The following is a 21,256-nucleotide window of genomic DNA, read 5'->3' as shown; positions in this document are numbered from 1 at the left end:
ATAATTATATTTATGTAATCAAACATAATGCTAAGAGTTATATTGTAATTGCATTATGAAATTATTATGAACTATTAATTGATACCCTAATAATTACACAGTTTTGTAATTACATAATAACTTCCAACATGTCCTAAAGTTCTATATTGAAATATCAATTCATGGTCAATTAATACACCTTTTAGGAAATCCGCCCCCCCCTCCCAATTATAATTTTTTTATACCGTTTGATATTTTAATTTATATGGATATATTTCTTTTTTAGTTTGTTCAAGAAAATATCTTTTTCTAGATTTAGAAATATTTTAATTTAAACTTTTTATTCATTCTTAATGAGAGATTTTAATAACCAAACAAATGTTATAGATTAAACCAGAGGGTAATTTCTTACATTTAATAGTAGCTAGTTCTTTGACTGGCACGGAAATTTCCAAAACTTGTAATTTTGGCAAGTGAAATAAAGGAGCTAGGGCAAAAAGATTAGTCTTACATATCTCTCTCACTTGGATTTCTAAAAACAGCGCCTGCAACTCTCCTTCTTCAGTGTACACGGGTATTCTTCCTTCACTACCTTACTCTGTTGCCCATAATCGTTTCTATCCGTTTTCTTGAAAATGTTTGCGCTTTTTCTTGAACCCAGTTTGGTCGATGATAACTGGAATTATTGCTTTTACTATATGAATTCGTGCTGTTTAACTGTTAGTCATCCCACATGCTATTGTTTCTATAATATGCTTTATTGTTGTCTGGTTAAATTTATTTTCTCTTTCTGCCGGTTCTGCTGAGTTGTCCTTTATTTCTTTGTTCACGTTAGTGTTTTTTCTTGCAAATCGGAAGAATTGCTTTTACCGTACGCTATCCTAACTGGTAGAACCGTTCTACATGCTATTATGATTCTTACTGTTGGTTTGCTTTCTTCTTGTCCCTTGAATTCTGTTTTATATCCTGTTGCTTTTAGTTTTTCTATCCTTCCCTAAATTTTTAATTCTTCGAATTCATAATGCATTTTTCTCGAACGTTCACAATTCTTAATTGGAATGGTTGCTTATATGTTATGCTTTTTTGCTGTTAATTCTTTATGCTTTAATGCAGTTAACCGTTAGAATCATTCCACATGCTATTGCTTTAATGCTAATTTGAATATTGTGGATTTGCTTCTCGATTCTTGATTGATCTGCGCTTTGTTTCAAGGTTGTTTTGCTACTGTTTGCCTTGACTCTTTTGTGCCTTTATGTAATTCCATTTTTTGAGTTTCAGCTGTGCAATTGTTCTAACACCCCAGGCACCCCACACTTCAATCTCCGCTGCAGTGAAGACGTTGATAATGGCAAAGGAAGAGCCAAATTCTGGTTCTGTTGTTGTAGAAGGAACATCTGAGGTTCGTGATGATAATGAAGTGGCCAATGAGTCTGCTTCCTCACTGCTAAAGGAGGATGAGGAGAAATTTGAGGATTTGACATTGGATGAGCCACCGACAGGTAATCCGTCAAGTCAAAGAAATGCCAAACTTAGTGCTAGATTAGTTGCTTGTGAGATTGAATGAATGCACTTCTCTTTTTCATTTTTATCTTTCCTGTTCCCCCTTGAGAGTGTAAGCAAGAGCTCGTGTACTGCTCTTACATAGGTTAATGCTGCCACCCTTACGAAGAAACGAAATTTCATGGATAAAAATTTGCTTTTATATATTTTAAAGGCTTTTACTGTGACCGGGAAGATGCTATTATTTCAATGAAATCTTGTTTTGGTTGTTATTTTTTTATTAAAGAAAAAGGTATTCATTTTTGAATTTTGATGGGGTTTAACTGTTTTACATTCGAGATGCACGATGTGAAGAATGAAGCTGCACATTCACTTTATTGAAAGAAGTGGAAGGCTAGATTTACATTTTTAGATGTTACTCATGATTAACCCTCAGGGTTGGCCTGGTGGCAATTGACTTGAGCCTTGGGGTTTGCTCCATTTCAAGGTCTCAAGTTCAAAACCCACTGGGTGCAAACAATTTCTGAGGGCCGTCGGACTGGGTAAAACCTGAATTAACCGTGGTGCACTTGCGGGAAACTCCTTGCCGAGAGCCTGTGCACCCCCGGGATTAGTCGGGGCTCTTAGAGATTCGGACACCCGGTGCAAATAAAAAAAAAGATGTTACTCATGATTATAATAGGCTACAGATGAATAATTGTCTTTTGGGATTTGTTCAAAACACTGTAGAGATGTTAAAGTGAAAGAATTAAGAAAGTCTGTATGTATATCTTTCACCCAACAGCTGAAGAATATTTTGATGCCATAACGTGTCAAAACGAAAAAATAGTCCCTCTGTCCCATTTTATGTGATGCTGACTGTGTTCAAGAAAGAAAGGTTTTTGAAACTTGTGGTCTAAAACAAACCATAGATATTTGTATGGATATAAATCATCTTAGTAAGGGGAAAATAGAAAGTTTAAAATTAAATTGTTTCTAAGTATAGAATGGTATCATTCTTTTTAATACAAACTAAAAAAGGAATTTTATCTCATAAATTGGGACAGAAGGAGTATACAGAAGTTTGGATGGAATTGAACAACTCTGGAGAACTGAGAGGTTGAAGTTTTAAGAGTCGGAAACATAGAAAATCGCAAAAGTGATTTAGACAACTTTTGGGTCTACAACCAACTGGTGCTCCATTTCGCCGCTAGTGATCATCAGGTGGGTTTTGCTGGCTCGTTATTTGCGAATGGGCTATAGTTGTCCTTTTGAATGCTCCATGAGGACATTTGGTGTGGTGTCAAACTTCATATCTTATTTACCTGTCCAAATGTTCCCAATTGGCCAGAGGATTCCTTCTTTTGCTTAAAGTACTTTAGGCTCAAACCTCAGAACATTGAGAAGAAGCCAAGTTCTCAAAGAAGAAAGTTTCCTCACTGTCTTTTTTTCCTTTTAATTAAAGCCAAACATCACAGGTTGCACCAACCTGTGCTGATGAGGGCCTTGGCAATTATCCCTACCTTGTATATTAATACCAAAAAATACTACATAGGAGGAGGAGCCTTGCCTCCCATCCCTAAAGAAGATTGAACAAGTTCAATCTTGTACATTTGAGAAAGTTAGTAGGAAGTAAACCCCATACAACTTATAATAGAGGACTGCTTCTATTTACAAATGATCTGACCAAAATAACTGAACTAGGAAGACTCTCCCTTGACAAAAAAAATATCCTACACTAAGGTACATCAAAATGATAAAAGAAAAAATCTTCCCACTGGTTAGCAGGTGCTACATGTGTCAAAGTGCCTCAGAAAGTATCTATCATCTTTTCCTCCACTGCCCAGTTGCTGCAGATTTCTGGCATATCTTTTTAGCTATCTTAAATCTGAAATGGTCCATGCCACACACTGTTAGAGATGCCTACACAAGCTTGAGTTCTAGGAGATTTGAAAAATCCATCAGGAATATCTGGATAATGGTACCTGCATGCATTTGTGGTGTATTTGGACTGAAAGGAACAGGAGATGTTTTGCAGGAAGTTCAACTCCAATATGCTCCCACAAGGCTAGTAGTTTGGTTAATTTATATAGTTGGGCTAACCTTCTCCCTGTAAATAATTCAGATGTCCTTTTGGATTTTGTCAGCTCTTCGATATTGTAAGGTTCTTTTTGTAGCTCTGAGCTGACAAATCTTTCTTCTCTGATATTAGTTTTTTTTCATGAATCTGCCAGCTCCTTGACTTATGAGGTTTTTTTTTGTCTTTGTTGAGCTGTCAGATTTTTCTCTCTTGTAATCTTTGCATCTTCTGGATGCTTTAAATGGTATTTCACTTCATTTAAAAAAAATGATAAAAGAAAACTTTCTATACATACTGATAATAACATGATAACTTGTTCTTCAATAAAGCTTTTACTTGAATATTCAATGAAAATAGCCTCTTTGAAGAAACTGTATGTTTTAGACCACAAAAGGTTGAGCCTAAGCTTTTCTGAAAACTGCAATTTGCTCCTGCATTTGAGCTTCACTACCGCCCTTCGCTGTTTATGTTGCCATTGAACTGATTCTTCACCCTTACTGTCAGCTTTGCATTAATGATCCTGCAACCAATACAGAACACAAACATAATAAATACCTGATTGTTGCTAATCGACAAGACTTTCCAACCTTTTTTTGTCTGATCCTGAATGTAGGAAAATGAGCCATATCCATCCTGTATGCAGCACTTGCAGTCGAATATTACAGGAATAGGTAACCCTTGGTTAATACTTCCAAACTTGGCCAAGGCATCAGCCACATAGTTACCTTTTCTATAACAGGGAACCAACTTTATCTGCTGTATACCTCTTCTTATCTCTAGAATACCTGACTAATGTTCCCATGGAACTGTTACTTTACCAATAAACATGTTTATCACTAATAGTTAGTCCATCCCCAACAGGATTTCTTTCTAATTGTTCCAGACAGTTCATTGTATTGCTTGTAAAGCTGCTTGCAGCTCTGCTGAATTATTAGTACAGTACTGAAGATCTTTAGCAAGTGTTCTCACTGTCTTGATCTGATTTTTGAATGTCACGAGCAGTAAGAAAAAAGGCCGGCAGTTAATTTCGTGGGCTCCTTATTGGGACAGCTCATATACAAATTGCGTTGGTGTTTATTTGCTCTGTATGTAGAAGCATTTTTCTGTGCAAAAGAGTAACTTAGTGTTCTTTTTGCTGTTTGATGATGTCTTCTAAATTTTATATTCTTGAGTAGAAGTTGCAGAAGAAGAGAGTGAAAGGAATTCTTGCACAGACTTTGTAAAGTGCTGAACCAGTTGTATTCGATGCTTCAGAAAAATCCTCATCAGAAAGTTGCATTAGATAGTATTATATATGGATCATGCATACATTAAGTGGCAAGAGCTGTTATATTGCCGCCAGTCTACAATTCATGAAAATGGATTTGGTTTTCACTACCCATTCCTTTCATTTTTCATTTAGGATGATAAAACCAAACCTATTAGACATAGCGTTCTTTACCTATATTGAAGTTGAATTGGATAGTAAGGTGCAGGCTGATGGAAGCTAAGTTCTCCGCAGATTGGTAATTTGATATGCAAGCTAATGCTTTTTCCACCCAATTGTAAATAAGAAAAAAAGAACTTAATAATACTTTATAGTGCTAAGGAAAGGGCATCTATTTTGGTGTGTTACAGTCCTGTGCCTGAAATCACTGGTACATTTCTGTGAGCTTTTTTCACAACCTTGCCTCTGCTACTAATACTTGCACCTTTGCATTTTACAATTTTACAGAAGCTGCAAAGAAGAAGAAGAAGAAAAACAAGAGCAAGTGAGAGCCCGCTCCATTCCGCAAAATAAAGAAAAAATAATCTCTCTTGTGCTTTTCCTTAGAGTCATGTTGCATTTCTTTATTTGCAAACGCAGGAAGAAAAAGCAGCCACCTCAGCAAACTAATCTACCTTCTATTCCTGTATCCGAGCTTTTTCCTTCTGGAGAATTTCCAGAGGGTGAGATTCAACAATACAAAGATGAGTATGTGCACTTGAAATTACTATCCATTCTTATGAGGACCATTCAATGGCTTTTGATTTAGAGCTTTGATTTATTTTGAAATCTATTGTGCAAATTAAAGAAAAAGTCTGATGTTCATCTATCCTTCAGTGTTCAATCTGAAACTAATGTTATCATTGTTAAGTCAAGAATTGTGGAATGATATTTGTTTGATGGTCGATGCAGTAACTTGTGGAGGACTACGTCTGAGGAAAAGAGGGAATTGGAGCGCCTGGAGAAACCAACTTATAATTCTGTCCGTCAAGCAGCAGAAGTTCATCGTCAGGTCAGAACTTGCTTTCATACAGTTGCTAGCAGTTTTCTCCTGCCATAGTTTTAGAGCAGAGTCAATATTCAAGGTAAATTCTTTATTGTTTATTTTTTATTTTTCAACCCTCAGGTCCGGAAATACATCAGGCAAATTGCTAAGCCTGGGATGTTAATGATTGACCTGTGTGAGACTTTGGAGGATATGGTTCGGAAATTGATATCAGAGAATGGTCTTCAAGCTGGCATTGCATTCCCTACAGGGTGCTCATTGAACTGGTAATGTAACTTTCTTCGTCTTGTCTTTTCTGGCTGTTAAATGTTAGAATGATTTTGATTTATAAAATCAAGTGAGATTGATGTTCACTTAATTTGGATTATTGTCATTGTTAGGCATCTTAGAACATAATCTAGTGATCGAACCTATTTCATGTTTGCATTCCCTTTATTGCGCTTTCTTTTCTTATTTCAGCTTTTCTCTATCTCATTGCAGGGTTGCAGCCCATTGGACCCCCAATTCAGGAGATAAAACTATGCTTGAGTTTGATGATGTGATGAAATTGGACTTTGGAACCCATATTGATGGTAATATTACCCGTCCCTCATCTATGTTAGGCATTGAGGTATTTTTGGTGTGGGTTCTTATGGGTTATGGTATTAGTCTCCTTATCTCCTTATGTATCGAAATGTTTGTCATTTGGTTGGAAATAGGTGGAGAGTAGTTCCTGTGGTATTATATCAGGGACTGACAGTGGAGTAAAAAACAAAAAACCATGTTTTTCTCGAAGTATTTGGTATATGTATTGAGCATTTATGTCAATTTAACAATTAATCTGGATGGACTTAGGCCCGTCCCCCCCCCCCCCCCCCACACACTCCAGGACCCCCCCTACCTTACTTGCTGCATCCTCCATCTGCCGGTGGTCACTGCCACCCATCTAATCTTAGTTCATTGTTTGGGAGGAGATTGGAGGGGTGGAAAAAACATCTTTCTTATTGAGGGTGAATTACCTTGATAAATAGATATCATTCATAATCCTTACATGCTTATGTCTATGTTCTAAAACCCAGCCTTCAATTAGTAAAAGATTGGAGAGGCTAATGAGAGATCTCCTTTGAGATGGAACAAACTGACCAAAGAATACCATTTGGTTAATTGGGACAGGGTTACCACACCTATAATTTGAGGTTTGGGTATTTGTAGATTGGATGTTTTTTTGACTAAGCACTAACAGGAAATGATTATGAATTCACATGAGGAGTGCCATGTGGAGGAAGGTGATCAATGTTAAGTAAAGTTGTGATAATCATATGGGTGATTCTCGAAGGAGGTGACGGCATCATATAGGACATATTTATGAAAAGGGATTGTAAAGGTGAAAAATTAGTGTTTTCAAAATTCATTAGGTTCAGTTGGGAAAACCTAGTAGGTTTTGTAGGTTTTCTACTATTTGGTAACTTCTTTGTACCCGGACATGTTTTTTGCGCAAAGACTAATAAAATAAATTACTTTATCAAAAAAAGTTGGATAAACCTACTATGGTTTATGCTTTAACATTGACTGATGGTTTTCCAGACTTGCACTCCATCACTAATGACATCGATGCTACTGTCGCGGATGGAGGATACAAGGGTGTCTTGGAATGTATCTTTCTTGATATGTAAGATTTATTGATGTAAGACAGCAAAAGCTGAAAAGAGTACATCAAAAAAGGCTATGTGCATCACAGAGACTAATGAACAGCAAAGGTCCAGCATATAGCGTCTGGCTCTACCAAATTTGCCGCTGTCATGCTGCACCAAAAACTAAGCGAGAATATTCATTTGTGTTTTAGCTTAAGAATCAAGTCATTCTTGTCTTAAAAATTCTAGCGTTTCTTTCATTCTTTCCATATAATCCAGCAAATGGTGGCAGGAACAGTGTTCCAAATAGCAATAAGTGGTTTTGGAATTCCTTTCCTACGTCAAGCAATCAGGAGTTCCAAAAACGTTCTAGGCATGCACCATTTGATACCCAGCATGTTGAAAACCAGATTCCAGATGGTCGGGTTAAGGGTGTCTTGGAATGTATCTTCCGGAAGATCTTGCAGGATTAAGAATAGAGAAGAGGGTCATACATTCTTTCAAGGTTATAATCCACACAATTGTTGGAGACTGACAGATTAGTTTTGAACCCATCATCGAAATGCTTCAGGGAGAAGTAATAATATGACTATAATAATCCAATCCCTTTGGAAATCATAATGGAATTTGACAGTACCAAAGAAGGTCCTCTCTTCGGGTATGCAGCATGGGATGCTATCTTGACAGCAGATAACTGGAGATGAGATGGTGTGGTCGACTAATCGTGAGCCACTGGTTCTTATTCGGAAGACATAGAAAAGAGGATTTTGTCACCTTTTACGACATTTTAATTTTGTTGCGATTATGCCGTTGATCTATGATCTGTCAACATCCAACGCGTTGTCCTTAATACAGTGACAGAAATGATAACAAGCTAGTGGATACACAGATTGGTAGCTAGGATAATGATGTTATGGCTGCTGGCACAATTTTGTGCTTTGCTTAAGATAAACTTAAATGGAAGAAAATTTCGAAAGGGTTAACTGTTAAGAGCTAGTTACTGTGGGTTAAGATTTCACTTCTCTGTATCATAACTGTGGCTGTGAAGAGGAAACACCAACTTTATAGAAAAATTGCTAGAGTTTGGGAGAGTTGTACATACATGCATCTTGTTAAAATAACACCACCTTGGTGTAACATAAGTAAATGTGTTTGCATTATCAACACAGAGTGAACAATTCACAATCCAGATACTCTTATCATTGTACTGTCCTTATCTATCCTTATTAATTTATCCCTCACAATCTGACCATATTTTGGTCCTATCTCTAATACATCGTATTGTCTTTCACCATTGTCCTATCGCATGCGAAACCACTTCCCGTCATTGGAACAGTCTGTTATGAGCTTTATTTGCTCCCACTCTCTTATTGTTGTTAATTTTAGGAATAAGGTGAACTTTTAACCTGTTGTTTCTTGCAGGGCGAATTGTGGACTGTGCATTTACTGTGGCTTTCAATCCTATGTTTGATCCACTGCTTGAAGCGTCACGGGAAGCCACAAATACTGGCATTAAGGTATATTGCTTAAATTGGCGATAAATTACGTAAAACTGGTAGTCATCATCCAAAAGGGCTACTAGTTTCTTGGAAGTATTGATAAGATTTAGCGGCCATTCATGACATGATTTTTTATGTAGGAAGCAGGAATTGACGTACGCCTTTGTGATGTTGGTGCTGCAATCCAAGAGGTTATGGAATCCTATGAGGTAGAAATCAACGGAAAGGTGTTCCAAGGTACGATATCTGCGAAATATGATAACTAGTAAAAGCATTTCTTTCTATTTTGTTTTATTGAAATCCATGTCATGACATTCGAGCTCGAGAAAAAGACCTTGTATGTCAATAAGCGAAGTAATTTAATTAGCTGACAACTATATTTTATTGTATGATGTCCACATTATATTTGTTGGCCTCTTTAAGTTACTTTAGTATTATCTAGGCTTCTGGGCGTCTCAAGTTGCTTTTTTTTTTTTTTATTACTTTGGGTTGGGTGGAACAGTGAGATAATTAATAAACATATCGAACATGATTCATACATATGAATATCTATACTGGACTTTGGACTGTGTTGGTTATTTTTTGGGTTTGATTAATTTTATATACAACCTTAGATGAAAGTATCAACTTGAGCTCTAATGGCAACCTCCAGACAAATGCTGCACACATCATGGCAACAACTTTTGAAGTAAATATGGCATTCAAAAATCTTGCTGGGTAAATATTTACAGAAATGTTTTGCAACACTGCTGTATTGGATTCCAAAAGCTAAACTGCAGGAAGAACTAATCTATCCTCCTTTCCCAACACCAATTATGAAAATTTAACTTAACTTTTACCAACTATCTGATTATTTCTATAACGACGTAATGACCAATCCTGTCATTGGCAGTTAAGAGCATCCGGAATCTGAACGGGCACAGTATTGGCCAGTATCAAATCCATGCAGGGAAATCTGTTCCGATCGTTAAAGGAGGAGAACAAACCAAAATGGAGGAGGGTGAATTTTATGCAATTGAGACCTTTGGATCAACAGGTAATTTCTGCTTTCTTTGTGTGAAAGAGTAACATTAATATAACTGGCAAATCCTGAATACATGGGAGTCAACTAATTCACATCTCATATCTCCATGTATCAGGGAAGGGTTATGTGAGGGAAGATCTAGAATGCAGCCATTATATGAAGAACTTTGATATTGGACACATTCCACTGCGGCTGCCAAGAGCTAAGCAACTGCTGGCAACAATAAACAAGAACTTCTCCACATTGGCATTCTGCAGACGTTATCTAGACCGCCTTGGTGAGACAAAATATCTGATGGCATTGAAGAATTTATGTGACGCTGGAATTGTTCAGGTAAGTGACCTCAAGCTACATTCACGAGTTCGCCTCAATTGTGGCATTCGGGCTTGGCTGCATTCATTTCTAAACGGAGTAGTTTTGGTGTAAATATTTCAACTGTTTGACATTGTTGTGGGATCACAATAAACTTTGTGAGAATGCACGGGAAAAAATATTATTGATTAAAAAAATATGACAATGATACAATGAGCACTATTTATATATAATACATGTCCTACTCCTAATACATATGGGATTAGGGTTATTTACTACTCCCTCCGTTCCAATTTATGTGAACCTATTTGACTGGGCACGAAGTTTAAGAAAAAATGAAGACTTTTGAAATTTGTGGTCCTAAACAATTCAAAAAGGGGCCCAGAGTATTTGTGTGGTTGTAAAAGCTTCTCATTAAGGGTAGAATTGTAAGTTTAAGCTAAATTGTTACCAAGTTTAGAAAGGGTTCATTCTTTTTGGAACGGACCAAAAAGGAAATAGGTTCACATAAACTGGAACAGAGGGAGTACTATTTAACTATCAAACTAACACTCCCCCTCAAGCTAGTGCATATAAATCATATGTATCGAGCTTGTTACATATATAACTAATACGAGGACCAGTGAGGGACTTGGTGAAAATATTAGCACGCTGATCATTCGACTTCACAAATTTTGTAGCAATATCTCCCGAGAGTATCTTTTCTCTAACAAAGTGACAGCTAATCTCGATGTGTTTAGTTCTCTCATGGAACACTGGATTTGACGCAATATGAAGAGCGGCTTGATTATCACACACAAGTCCCATCTGACTAATCTCACCAAATTTCAACTCCTTGAGCAACTGTTTGATCCAAATTAGCTCACATGTCGCCATAGCCATTGCTCGATATTCTGCTTCTGCACTAGACCGAGCAACCACATTCTGTTTCTTGCTCTTCCAAGACACCAAATTTCCTCTTACTAAGACACAATATCCAGACGTAGAACATCTATCAGAAGGTGATCCTGCCCAATCAGCATCTGAGTATCCAACGATCTGCTCATGACCTCGATTCTCAAACAATAAGCCTTTGCCTGGAGCTGATTTTATATACCGAAGAATGCGGGCAACTGCATCCTAATGACTATCACAAGGAGAATCCATAAACTGACTCACAACACTCACAGGAAAGGAAATGCCAGGTCTAGTCACTGTGAGGTAATTTAATTTTCCAACGAATCGCCTATATCTTGCAGGATCACTAAGAGGCTCTCCTGTCCTGGCAGAAGTTTAGAATTCGGATCCATGAAAGTGTCAACAGGTCTACAACCTGTCATTCCTGTCTCCTCAAGAATATCTAAGGCATACTTTCGTTGTGAGATCACAATACCTGAGCTAGACTGCGCGGCCTCAATACCCAAAAAATACTTTAATCTGCCCAGATCCTTAGTTTGAAAGTGCTGAAAGAGATGTTGCTTCAACTTACTAATACCATCCTGATCATGGCGGGTAATAACAATATCGTCAACATAATGACCAGATAAATACAGAGATTTGAAGCAGAATGTCGATAAAATATAGAGTGATCAACTTCACTACGAGTCATGCCGAACTCCTGAATAACTGTGCTGAACTTACCAAACCAGGCTCGAGGAGACTGCTTTAGACCATAGAGGGACCGGTGCAACCCGGTGCAACCGATATACAAGGCCACTAGACTCCCATTGAGCAACAAAACCAGGTGGTTGCTCCATATAAACCTCATCCTCAAGGTCACCGTGAAGAAAAGCATTCTTAATGTCCTACTGATAGAGAGGCCAATGGCGAACATAAGCCATGGATAGAAAAAGGGGGATTGATGCAATCTTAGTCACAGGAGAGAAAGTATCACTGTAATCGAATCCAAATATCTGAGTATATCCTTTGGCAACAAGACGAGCCTTAAGTCGATCAGCTTGGCCATCTGGACCAACTTTGACTGCATATACCCAACGACAACCAATAGCCGATTTACCCGAAGGAAGAGGAACAAGCTCCTAAGTACCACTCGTATGTAAAGTAGGCATCTCGTCAATCATAACCTGTCGCCATCCAGGATGAGACAATGTTTCACCTGTAGACTTAGGGATGGAAACAGAGGACAAAGATGACACAAATGCACAGTGGGATGGTGAGAGACGATGGTAACTTAAACCGACATAATGAGGATTAGAATTAAGTGTGGACCGTATACCTTTTCGTAGGGCAATCGATTGATTTAGAGGAGACAAGTCCGCAGTATTAGCAGGGTTAGGTGCAGGACGTGAATCAGCTGGGCCTGATGCTGGGTGCGGACGACGATGATAAGTCAGGAGTGGTGGAGCTGTAGATGAACTAGACTAGGTGGTGGCACTGGAGCTATAGGTGGTGGAGCTGCAAGTGGAACTGTAGGTGGTGGAACTATGGAGGAAGATGAATGAGAGATAGGGACTGAATCTCCAAAAGAAGGAACTGGTAGCACCTCAGGAATATCTAAGTGATTAATTGGACCTATGAAGTATGATTGAGTTTCAAAGAAGGTAACATCAGCGGACATAAGAAATCGCTGAAGGTCAGGAGAATAACATCGATATCCCTTTTGCGTTCTCGAGTAACTAAGAAATATGCACTTAAGAGCACGAGGTGCTAACTTATCTTTTCCTGGAGTAACGTCATGAACAAAGCACGTACTCCCAAAGACATGGGGTGGAAGAGAGAAGAAGAAAGGTAAGTGGGGAAATAGGACAGAGAATGGAACTTGATTTTGGATAGCTAAAGATGGCATACGATTAATAAGATAACAAGATGTAAGAACAGCTTCTCCCCAGAAAACGCAGCGGAACACAAGATTGTATGAGTAAAGTACGAGCAGTTTCAATAAGATATCTATTCTTTCTTTCAGCTACCCCATTTTGTTGGGATGTGTACGGACAAGATGTTTGATGAATAATCCCATGGGAGTTCATAAACTGCCGGAATGGGGAAGACAAATACTCTAGGGCATTATCACTACGAAATGTACGAATAGAAACCCCAAATTGAATTCTATATTTCAGCGTGGAAGGTCTGAAAAATAGAAAACAACTCGGATCAATTTTTCATCAAAAATATCCAAGTGCACCTGGAATAATCATCAATGAAATTGACAAAGTAGCGGAATACCAAGGTACAACTGACCCGACTAGGACCCCAAACATCTGAATGGACTAAAGTAAAAGGTGACTCTGATCGATTATCAAGACGCCGCAGGAAATGGGAGCGGGTATGCTTACCGAGCTGACATGACTCACACTCTAGAGTGGACAAGTGAGATAAGCCAGGTACCATTTTCTGATGTTTTGACAAACTGGGATGTCCTAACCGTTTATGTAATAAATCTGGTGAATCAGTAACGGGACAAGTTATTGGAGGAAGACAAGATGCGAGTCCATGTGATTTTGCAAGGAGAAGGTAATAAAGTCCGTCCAATTTACGTCCGGTACCAATGATCCGCCATGTACTGCGTTCCTGTATACAAACAAGGTCATCAAGAAGATTTAAGGGATTTGGCTAAGCGACTAACGGCTATGAGATTAAAAAGACTACCAGGAACATAAAGAACGGAGTCTAAAGGTAAGGAAGGAAGTAGACTTGCTTGACCTATTGCAGTTGCCATGGCTTGAGACCCATTGGCCAATGTGACTGTTGGAAGAGATTTAGAATATGAAATACTAGTGAAAAGAGATTTGTTACCAGAAATATGATCAGATGCACCTGAATCAATGACCCAAGACTCAGAAGGTGAAGATTGGGAGACACAAGTCATGCTACTATTTGTTGGAACAACGGAGGCTAATCCTGAAGATGTCTATTTACGTGCTTTTTACTGAATGAACTCAATATAATCCGGTAAAGAAACCATCTGGATGTGGTTCAATGCATTGGATCCAACGGATTGTGAGTTAAAGGCTTCCGATACGAACGCCATTATGATATCGTGCTGGAAAAAACAGAAATTTTCAGGGGATCACTGTTCACGCCGGAAAAAACTCAAAGTGTTCGGAATTTATTTCAACTAGATGAGTAGGCTCGGAATTGTGAGGAGAGCAAGCTGTCCTGAAGGAATTTTGCGAAAAAATGGCCGGAAAGTGTGTCACGCGCCGGCACGTGGGTGTCTGAGCTTCGCCGGAAAATTTCTTCTGGCGGCTCGTGGTGGGTCTTCTGACGAAGAATTTTTTATGGGTTGGTCGCCAGACTACTATGTGGTGGTGTTGGTTTTTGCACAACACTGACGAAAAGTGGATTTTTGTGACGGACAACCTCTTAAGTCGCCGGAAAATTGCACGGCAACGGGGTCTTTCTTCCCGGAGGCCGCTGGAATGATGCACAACGATAATTTTCTCACTGAAGCTCTGATACCATGTGAGAATACGGTATTATTTATTAAAAAATATGACAATGATACAATGAGCCCTATTTATATATAATACTTGTCCTACTCCTAAGTCCTAATACATATGGGATTAGGATTATTTACTATTATTTAACTATCAAACTAACAAACTTTTAAGTTAAGATTGGTATAATCTTGAACTCATACAATAGCGAGAACTTAAGGATAAATTTCTAAGACAAGCAGGGGTATTGGGTGCTAGATAAAGTTCTTTTCTGAAAAAAGGGGAGTGTTTGTGGTTGATTCCCAATATTTTGAAATACAACAACAACAACAAATGTAGTAGTTTCTCACAAGGGGGGTCTGGGAAGGTAAGATGTATGCAGCCTTACCTCTACCCCTGGAAGGGCAGAGAGGCTGTTTTCAATAATTTTGAAATACTGTAACTATTTTTCATAAGAAACAGCTTAGTGTGGTAGGGCGACCGAGGACAAAGCAATTCCATGTAGTGTGTGTAGCAACTGTGCAAGTGAGGCATTTCAGTTTTAAATTCTATTAGTAGTTAGGCCGAAGGAGGTGTGCTTTTCTTAAGATGAAATCAATAAGGATGATGAAGGAAGATGTTAACAGGAAATTTTCGGACAAGTGAGAACAGGTATAAAGGAAAAGAAGATAGAATCAATAATAGGGAGATCACGGGCTGTAGAAGAGAATGGTTTTGGAGCTCAAATAAAAAAAGAAAGAGATAAAGACTGGTGTTGGAGCTCAAAAAGCTCCATCCAAACTAATGGAAAAACCAAAACAAGAATATAAGAACTCCCGAAATTCAAAAGGATCAACAGGAATGTGTTGAATGAATGCAGATGATTCATATAGCTATGATTCATATAGCTGACACCAATCAATTTGAAGTTGAGGCGTAGTTCATTGATACTTGACTTATATTGTGTATAAAAATCTTATAATTATGTCATAATTAATAATCTCAAGGATTAGTAAACTTTCGTTATTTCTTGTATACTCGAAAAGTTGTACTCCCTCCGTTTCATTTTATGTGTCTTAACTTGACTTGGCGAAAGTTTAAGAATGTAACGAAGATTTCTGAATCTTGTGGTCATAAACTAATGGTGTGTATATCAAAATATCCTTTGAATCTTGCGGTCTTAAAAATGGCATGTCATTAAAGGTAAAATGGAAATGTTAGAACTAAAAACTCCTAATGGTGTATATATCGAATCCAAAATATTTTTTGAATCTTGTGGTCTTAAAAATGGCATGTCATTAAGGGTAAAATGGAGATGTTAGAACTAAAAACTTACTATTAAAGGTGGCATTTTTTTGGAACATTTAAAAGGAAAACGAGGTATAAATTGAAGCGGTGGAGTATATAACAGACTCTTGTCTTTGTCGTTAATAGTCAAATTCAAAGAGAGTTTTTCTCTTATATTTTCACATAGACTTGTACAGTTTTGGTAGACTTACGGTTATCAGAAGAATTTTGTAAATTAAGCGTTTGTCTTAACCTGCTTGTCCTGTCAAAGTTCTTTCTTCTTTGATAAATTGCTATTCTCTCTTTCAAGTGACTGTTCTAGCGTCACTAATCTTATTTCTATTAACCTGGCACCATGCTTCTCCAATTACCATCTTGACGGTTTAGCATATCTTTTCAGTTATCATTCCATAGACGTAGTCCTCCCAATCATTGTTTGGCCATTCTTCCGGCGTCTTGTCAAGCAAAACATCCCCCGGAACTCATATGTATATATATAGAGCCTCTTGTAAAATTTATAGGAAAATTAATTATGAATATGGTGAAGAATATCCTCATAATGTAGAATGCCAAGAAATAGGAAACTATTATCATGTAACTGAAGACTCCTATATATAGAGCTTCTTGTATGTTAACCAATTGATTAAGCGAGTTCTTCTCCACTCTTCTTCCAAGACCTAAATTGCTTGTGGGAATTGGTGGTTTTATTTTTTGGGATAGATTTGGGAAATTGACTAGCCTTTGTTTCTGTCCCATGTTTTTTGGGACTCAGTCATCAGGTAAGATTCATGTGCATTAGCTTAAGTGACGCTTCTGTGGTGGCAAGAGAAGTATAATTTGCTCTCCTAGCCTAGTCTCTTTTCTGTTTCTTGTGATCGCCTTGGTAGGTCGATTTTATTTACATCCCGAGGCATTATGTGCCTTGGTAGGTCGATTTTATTTACATCCCGAGGCATTATGTGCCTTTTGTGCCATGATGATCAAAATTCTAATGAATACAATATTTGTAAGATGAGCACTTTTAAGACTGGAGGAGTTTGATGTTGCATATGAATCTTAGATTTGAATTTATCCTCCTGTATTTTTGAACTAATTAGACAAGATTACAAATGTCCACATTCACAAGAAGGTTGCGTAAGATGGTTCGATCATGTCCTCGGTCGACCTCCAGATGCACCCAGTCCGTAGGTGTGAAACGATGATGAATGAAGGTGTTAAAAGGGAGAGGGGTAGACCTAAAGTTACATGGAAGGAAATTTTCTCGGTAGACCTACAATTTCTTGGAATCCATGCAAACTTAGTGAAAGATAGAACACAATAGAAGGAAAAAAATTATAGTAGGAAGAGAGAGGACCCCTCGGAATGGTAATGTGGGCCTTCCTCAAGCAATCCCCTATGACTCAACCTTTGTTCTTGTGCAAAAGCGTCCTCCCCTTCCTTCCTCTTTTTCGAGCTCACTAAGGCAAGCGGCGCCCCATTTGTGTCTGTCTGCGATCGTGCCTAGCTGGGCAGTTCATCAGGAGCTGCTATCTGGGACCAAGCACTAAGCACTCTTGATTTTCTTTTTCAATTGATTTCTTAGAGGATTGGCAAATCTCACTGTGCCTAACACATCTAATTGGAAGTGGAATGAAGATAATGCGCTTTACTTTTTCATTTGTAGCTGGATTACCCCTGGGCTAACTTAATTCCCTGCCGAGCCGCCTCTCTTCGCCATTCTATGCTTCCGCCTTCCCTTTCTATAACATACCCAGGCGCCCTCCTTTCCAATCACTAAGAAAAAAAAATCCCAATCAAAGCCCTATCTAAGTAAAGCTTCGTCTCTTATTTTTCCGGCCCCAGGGGAGTTTATTCGACCCATTCCCCAGTCTCCCGCACTGCTCAAGTAAGTGTGCGACTCCGTATGAGGACCTCCTTCTCTTCTGCCCACTTCGTTTAGTGGCTTTCGAATGGAGTCTTCCCTAATTATATGAAGTGTTTTCTTGGGCTTGGCCTAACCATCACTCAGGGACTTTTAACCACCTTCTTTGCATTCTCCGATGCCGACTGGGCTGGCTGTCCCGATAGCAGACGGTCCACTACTTGCTTTTGCGTATTTCTCCTCGCTCGAGCTACCAGCTTTTTTAGATCTCATTCCTGTTGACTAATCCGAGTCCTTGAGAGCTTAGACGTCAGCGGGGAAGAACTCCGAAAGAATTTCATCGGCTCCTCCTCTCTTGCCCTCTTGATGGTATCCAGTTGAAATGGTTGCTGGATTGCCCCTAGTTCAAGCTCTAAGTCAAGCATTCAGGCACCAAAGACCTCTGACTACGCTCCTCAGCCTAGGAAAGAAAAATCCCATTTGCCTAATACGTACTACTGTGCAACAGATGATTTAGCTGCCGTTATTCCTCCACCAGCTTCTTCTTGGCATCAAGCCAGCCCTTATTCCTTGCATCAACAGGCAATCCCGCATAAAAGAAAGGCTACTGACTTGGCTGATTCAACAAGGGAAAAAGGCATCCATTCAAACTGCTCCCATTCCTATGTTGACACCAAGAGAAACAAACCCTGGAGCCTTCCTCTCTATCCATTCCTTTTTCATAATCATAAAGGATGGAAATGCTTAGCTTACTAAACCAGCAACAGCGGAGTAAGCTCCCATATCCGTGAAGGACTGCTTTCCAGCAGAGGAAAACTTCTCGTTGCTGAGCTTGCCGTTAAAGAGTAAGATGCTGATTCTATAGCAGCTCCGATTCCTTCACCGAGAACGAGAAGGAAGTCTTATAGAACGAACAAGCGCTAAAGAAGGGGGTGGGATCTCTCCTAAAAGAAAGAATTGACCTCGAGCCTGTCCTACTCATTCTCCTTTTCCCGTTCCTGACCCTGAGTGTGGAGGGGTTAGCCTTGAGCCAGGTCTTGATTGTTTATTCCATTTTGTCAGTTTAAGTACTAGAATGGGAGCTACGGATATTCATTCCTAAACTATGTCACCGATTGGTGACCTGATCCCGCTAAGCAAGAACTGCTGCCGACACCGACTCTATCTTAACGACCGGTTTGCCCCTGGACATTCCGCTAAGTCTAGTTGACAAGTTTCCTTTTTTCACTCTGTAAACAAAACAAACCCTTAGTCAAGAGGTTAGTAATCGAACCCCCTCCGCTGCTGGCGGGCAGATGTATAATGTACTACTTCGATCCAGCAACTTGTTAGGAGTAGGTTTTGGCTTGGGAAAAACTCGTGGATTCCCGGCTGACTCTTCTTCTTTGAAGCATTCAGAGAGAATCAAGATTGGCTTAGTCGGATCTTGCCAGGCAATTGCCTGTTTTCCACAAGAGGTTGCTAGGGTACCTCCGCTCCCCAACCGAGCAAAATGGAGCAAATTCGGATGAGGCCCGGGAGATGAGGGAAAGGAGAGAGAAGAAAGGGGAAGGTTCTGCTGAGACTCAAGTCCCCCTGCCGGAGCTCCCCGAACCTGAAGTGGAAGTCGAGGGGCTGCTCAGTGAGAAGAAGCGTCAAATAATTTGGATAGTTGTCGCGCTGGCGGAGCAGGGAGCCTACAGGGAAGGTTGGGGCAATGAGGAGCTAGACGAGTATCTGCAGAATTGAATCCGATACTCTAGAGGAAGGCAATGAAATTGTTGATGCATCGAATGCCATGCCATGGTTGGCAATTGGGGAAGGAAGGAGAGTGATAGGATATAGAAATTAGTTAGACCTATAGGTTAGTCGTGTTAGTATATTTACATTTCTATGCTTTCTAAGAGTCACTTAGACCTATCATATATGTTTATGCTGGTAAAAAAATAGAGGACTAGTGCTTTTTACTTCTTCTTCTTCCTTATATGATGTTGGCCTGAAATGAGTTTGAATGGAGAAACATGGTAGATAACATAAATAACTGGAAGTTGGACCCCAGGGAATATTGATGCCATGTTAGTTTTAGTTGAGCTCAAAGTTTTTTGCCACGCATCAGTTAATCTACTAGCAATTTTCTTTGCATCTTGTGCACAATATCTGTCTCCATATGATCCAAAATTGAAGTTTTACTCTCTTTTGCTTTTCTTTTGGCAGCCATATCCCCCACTTTGCGATATTAAAGGGAGCTACGTTTCTCAGTTTGAGCACACCATTTTACTTCGTCCGACTTGCAAAGAGGTGGTATCGAGAGGCGATGACTATTAATACTAATAGAAAACTTTGTATGCTTGTATTCTGTGATCGAAGGACTATATTGTTTCTGTATGCTTCAGTTCTGTGAGATTATCTTTGCTTGACTTTTTTTTAAAGGAAAAACAACAGGGAAGAATGTTAAACACCATGAGAATATGAGAAGATAGTTTTGATGAATGGTGACTGGTGAGTGCAACGCTGCCAAATCTATAAAATGGCTTAGTAACATCTGAATTTCGGCTTATGTCTTATTTTAGTTATATATAGGAGTATCTCAGTATGGTTTGCATTTTCGAGAACAATAAGCATCCTTAGCTTTCTAAAGTTCAAATTGTGAACTTTTTCCATGGGAAACATAATAATATCGAATTTGAACTGCTTGTTTAGGCCTCCATGTCTGATTAGGTACTCTCCGTTGCATGCGAAACAACATCCCCAACCCAAAAGAAGGCCTGAAAAAAGAAGACAGAATTATATAGTACAGGAAATACGTGAATAAAAAGTGCAATTGCATTATTTTTTACGGTTAAACGGAAATTTTGTTGGTAATATTAGAGAGCTATCACATCGCTACTAATAACACTTGGGTTACCGAGCTTGGCCGAAGTATTACAAACTGAAGTGGAAACTTGCTTAACTGATACTCAGAGGCGGATGTGGTGTGTTAGTAATGGATAACTTTCGATGTGGAGTAAATATTTATTAAAATTGCAAAAATAGTAATATATATGAACCCATAATCTTAAATCTATAATAAGTTTAATGCTAAAAACCTTAAAAGTTGAACCCATAAAGTATTCTTTTAAATCTTTTTCATGAATTATACATCAAATAAATATTCACGCTAAAATTGCCATCGGACAAATTATTTAAGACGACAAATTTTGGCAAGTCGTCTGTTAATCGGAAAATTCGATGCTTTTCGCCCTATACAGCATATCATTTCTCTTTTCCCACATTTTAATCCTCTTTTGTCTTTAATCTTTTTCTCTTTATTTTTCTTAGGAAAGGTCCAGCCCTATCGATAGACAAAGGATGGAAAATGTTAATACGAGACTTGATGATTTGTTCATACTACTTAATTATTTGATGTGATCACAACGAATGATTTTTTACTTTAACAAATCAAAGCTAATCCTCAAGTCGAAACAACTCCAACATACACGACATTTCAAGAAGGTAAACCATGTCAGTGTGTGGATAACTTGTCATATATGTTGTAATAA

The 21,256-nt window shown here is 38.6% G+C and overlaps 1 protein-coding gene across 4 annotated transcripts; it reads left to right on the top strand.

The window, feature by feature from the left end:
* Window positions 1-420: 420 nt before the first annotated feature.
* On the top strand, window positions 421-20,264 carry LOC109237465 (methionine aminopeptidase 2B-like). Of its 4 annotated transcripts, none has more exons than XM_019403773.1 (12): window positions 421-553; window positions 1,283-1,478; window positions 5,253-5,289; window positions 5,385-5,492; window positions 5,697-5,796; window positions 5,911-6,056; window positions 6,271-6,362; window positions 8,823-8,917; window positions 9,040-9,136; window positions 9,792-9,935; window positions 10,039-10,256; window positions 19,932-20,264. In XM_019403773.1, exons 2-12 carry the CDS (start codon window positions 1,325-1,327, stop codon window positions 20,040-20,042), a joined length of 1,302 nt encoding a protein of 433 aa, XP_019259318.1. In that variant the 5' UTR covers window positions 421-553; window positions 1,283-1,324; the 3' UTR covers window positions 20,043-20,264. The 4 variants fall into 4 exon arrangements, with proteins under 4 accessions (XP_019259318.1, XP_019259317.1, XP_019259320.1 ...); XM_019403772.1 differs by having other exon boundaries at window positions 422-553; window positions 1,258-1,478; XM_019403775.1 differs by having other exon boundaries at window positions 428-553; window positions 1,311-1,478.
* Window positions 20,265-21,256: the final 992 nt, after the last annotated feature.

The sequence above is a fragment of the Nicotiana attenuata genome, unplaced genomic scaffold, assembly GCF_001879085.1.
Source record: "Nicotiana attenuata strain UT unplaced genomic scaffold, NIATTr2, whole genome shotgun sequence".
In the NCBI taxonomy this organism is placed as follows: domain Eukaryota; kingdom Viridiplantae; phylum Streptophyta; class Magnoliopsida; order Solanales; family Solanaceae; genus Nicotiana; species Nicotiana attenuata.
This window is presented reverse-complemented; position numbering and strand designations above follow the sequence as displayed.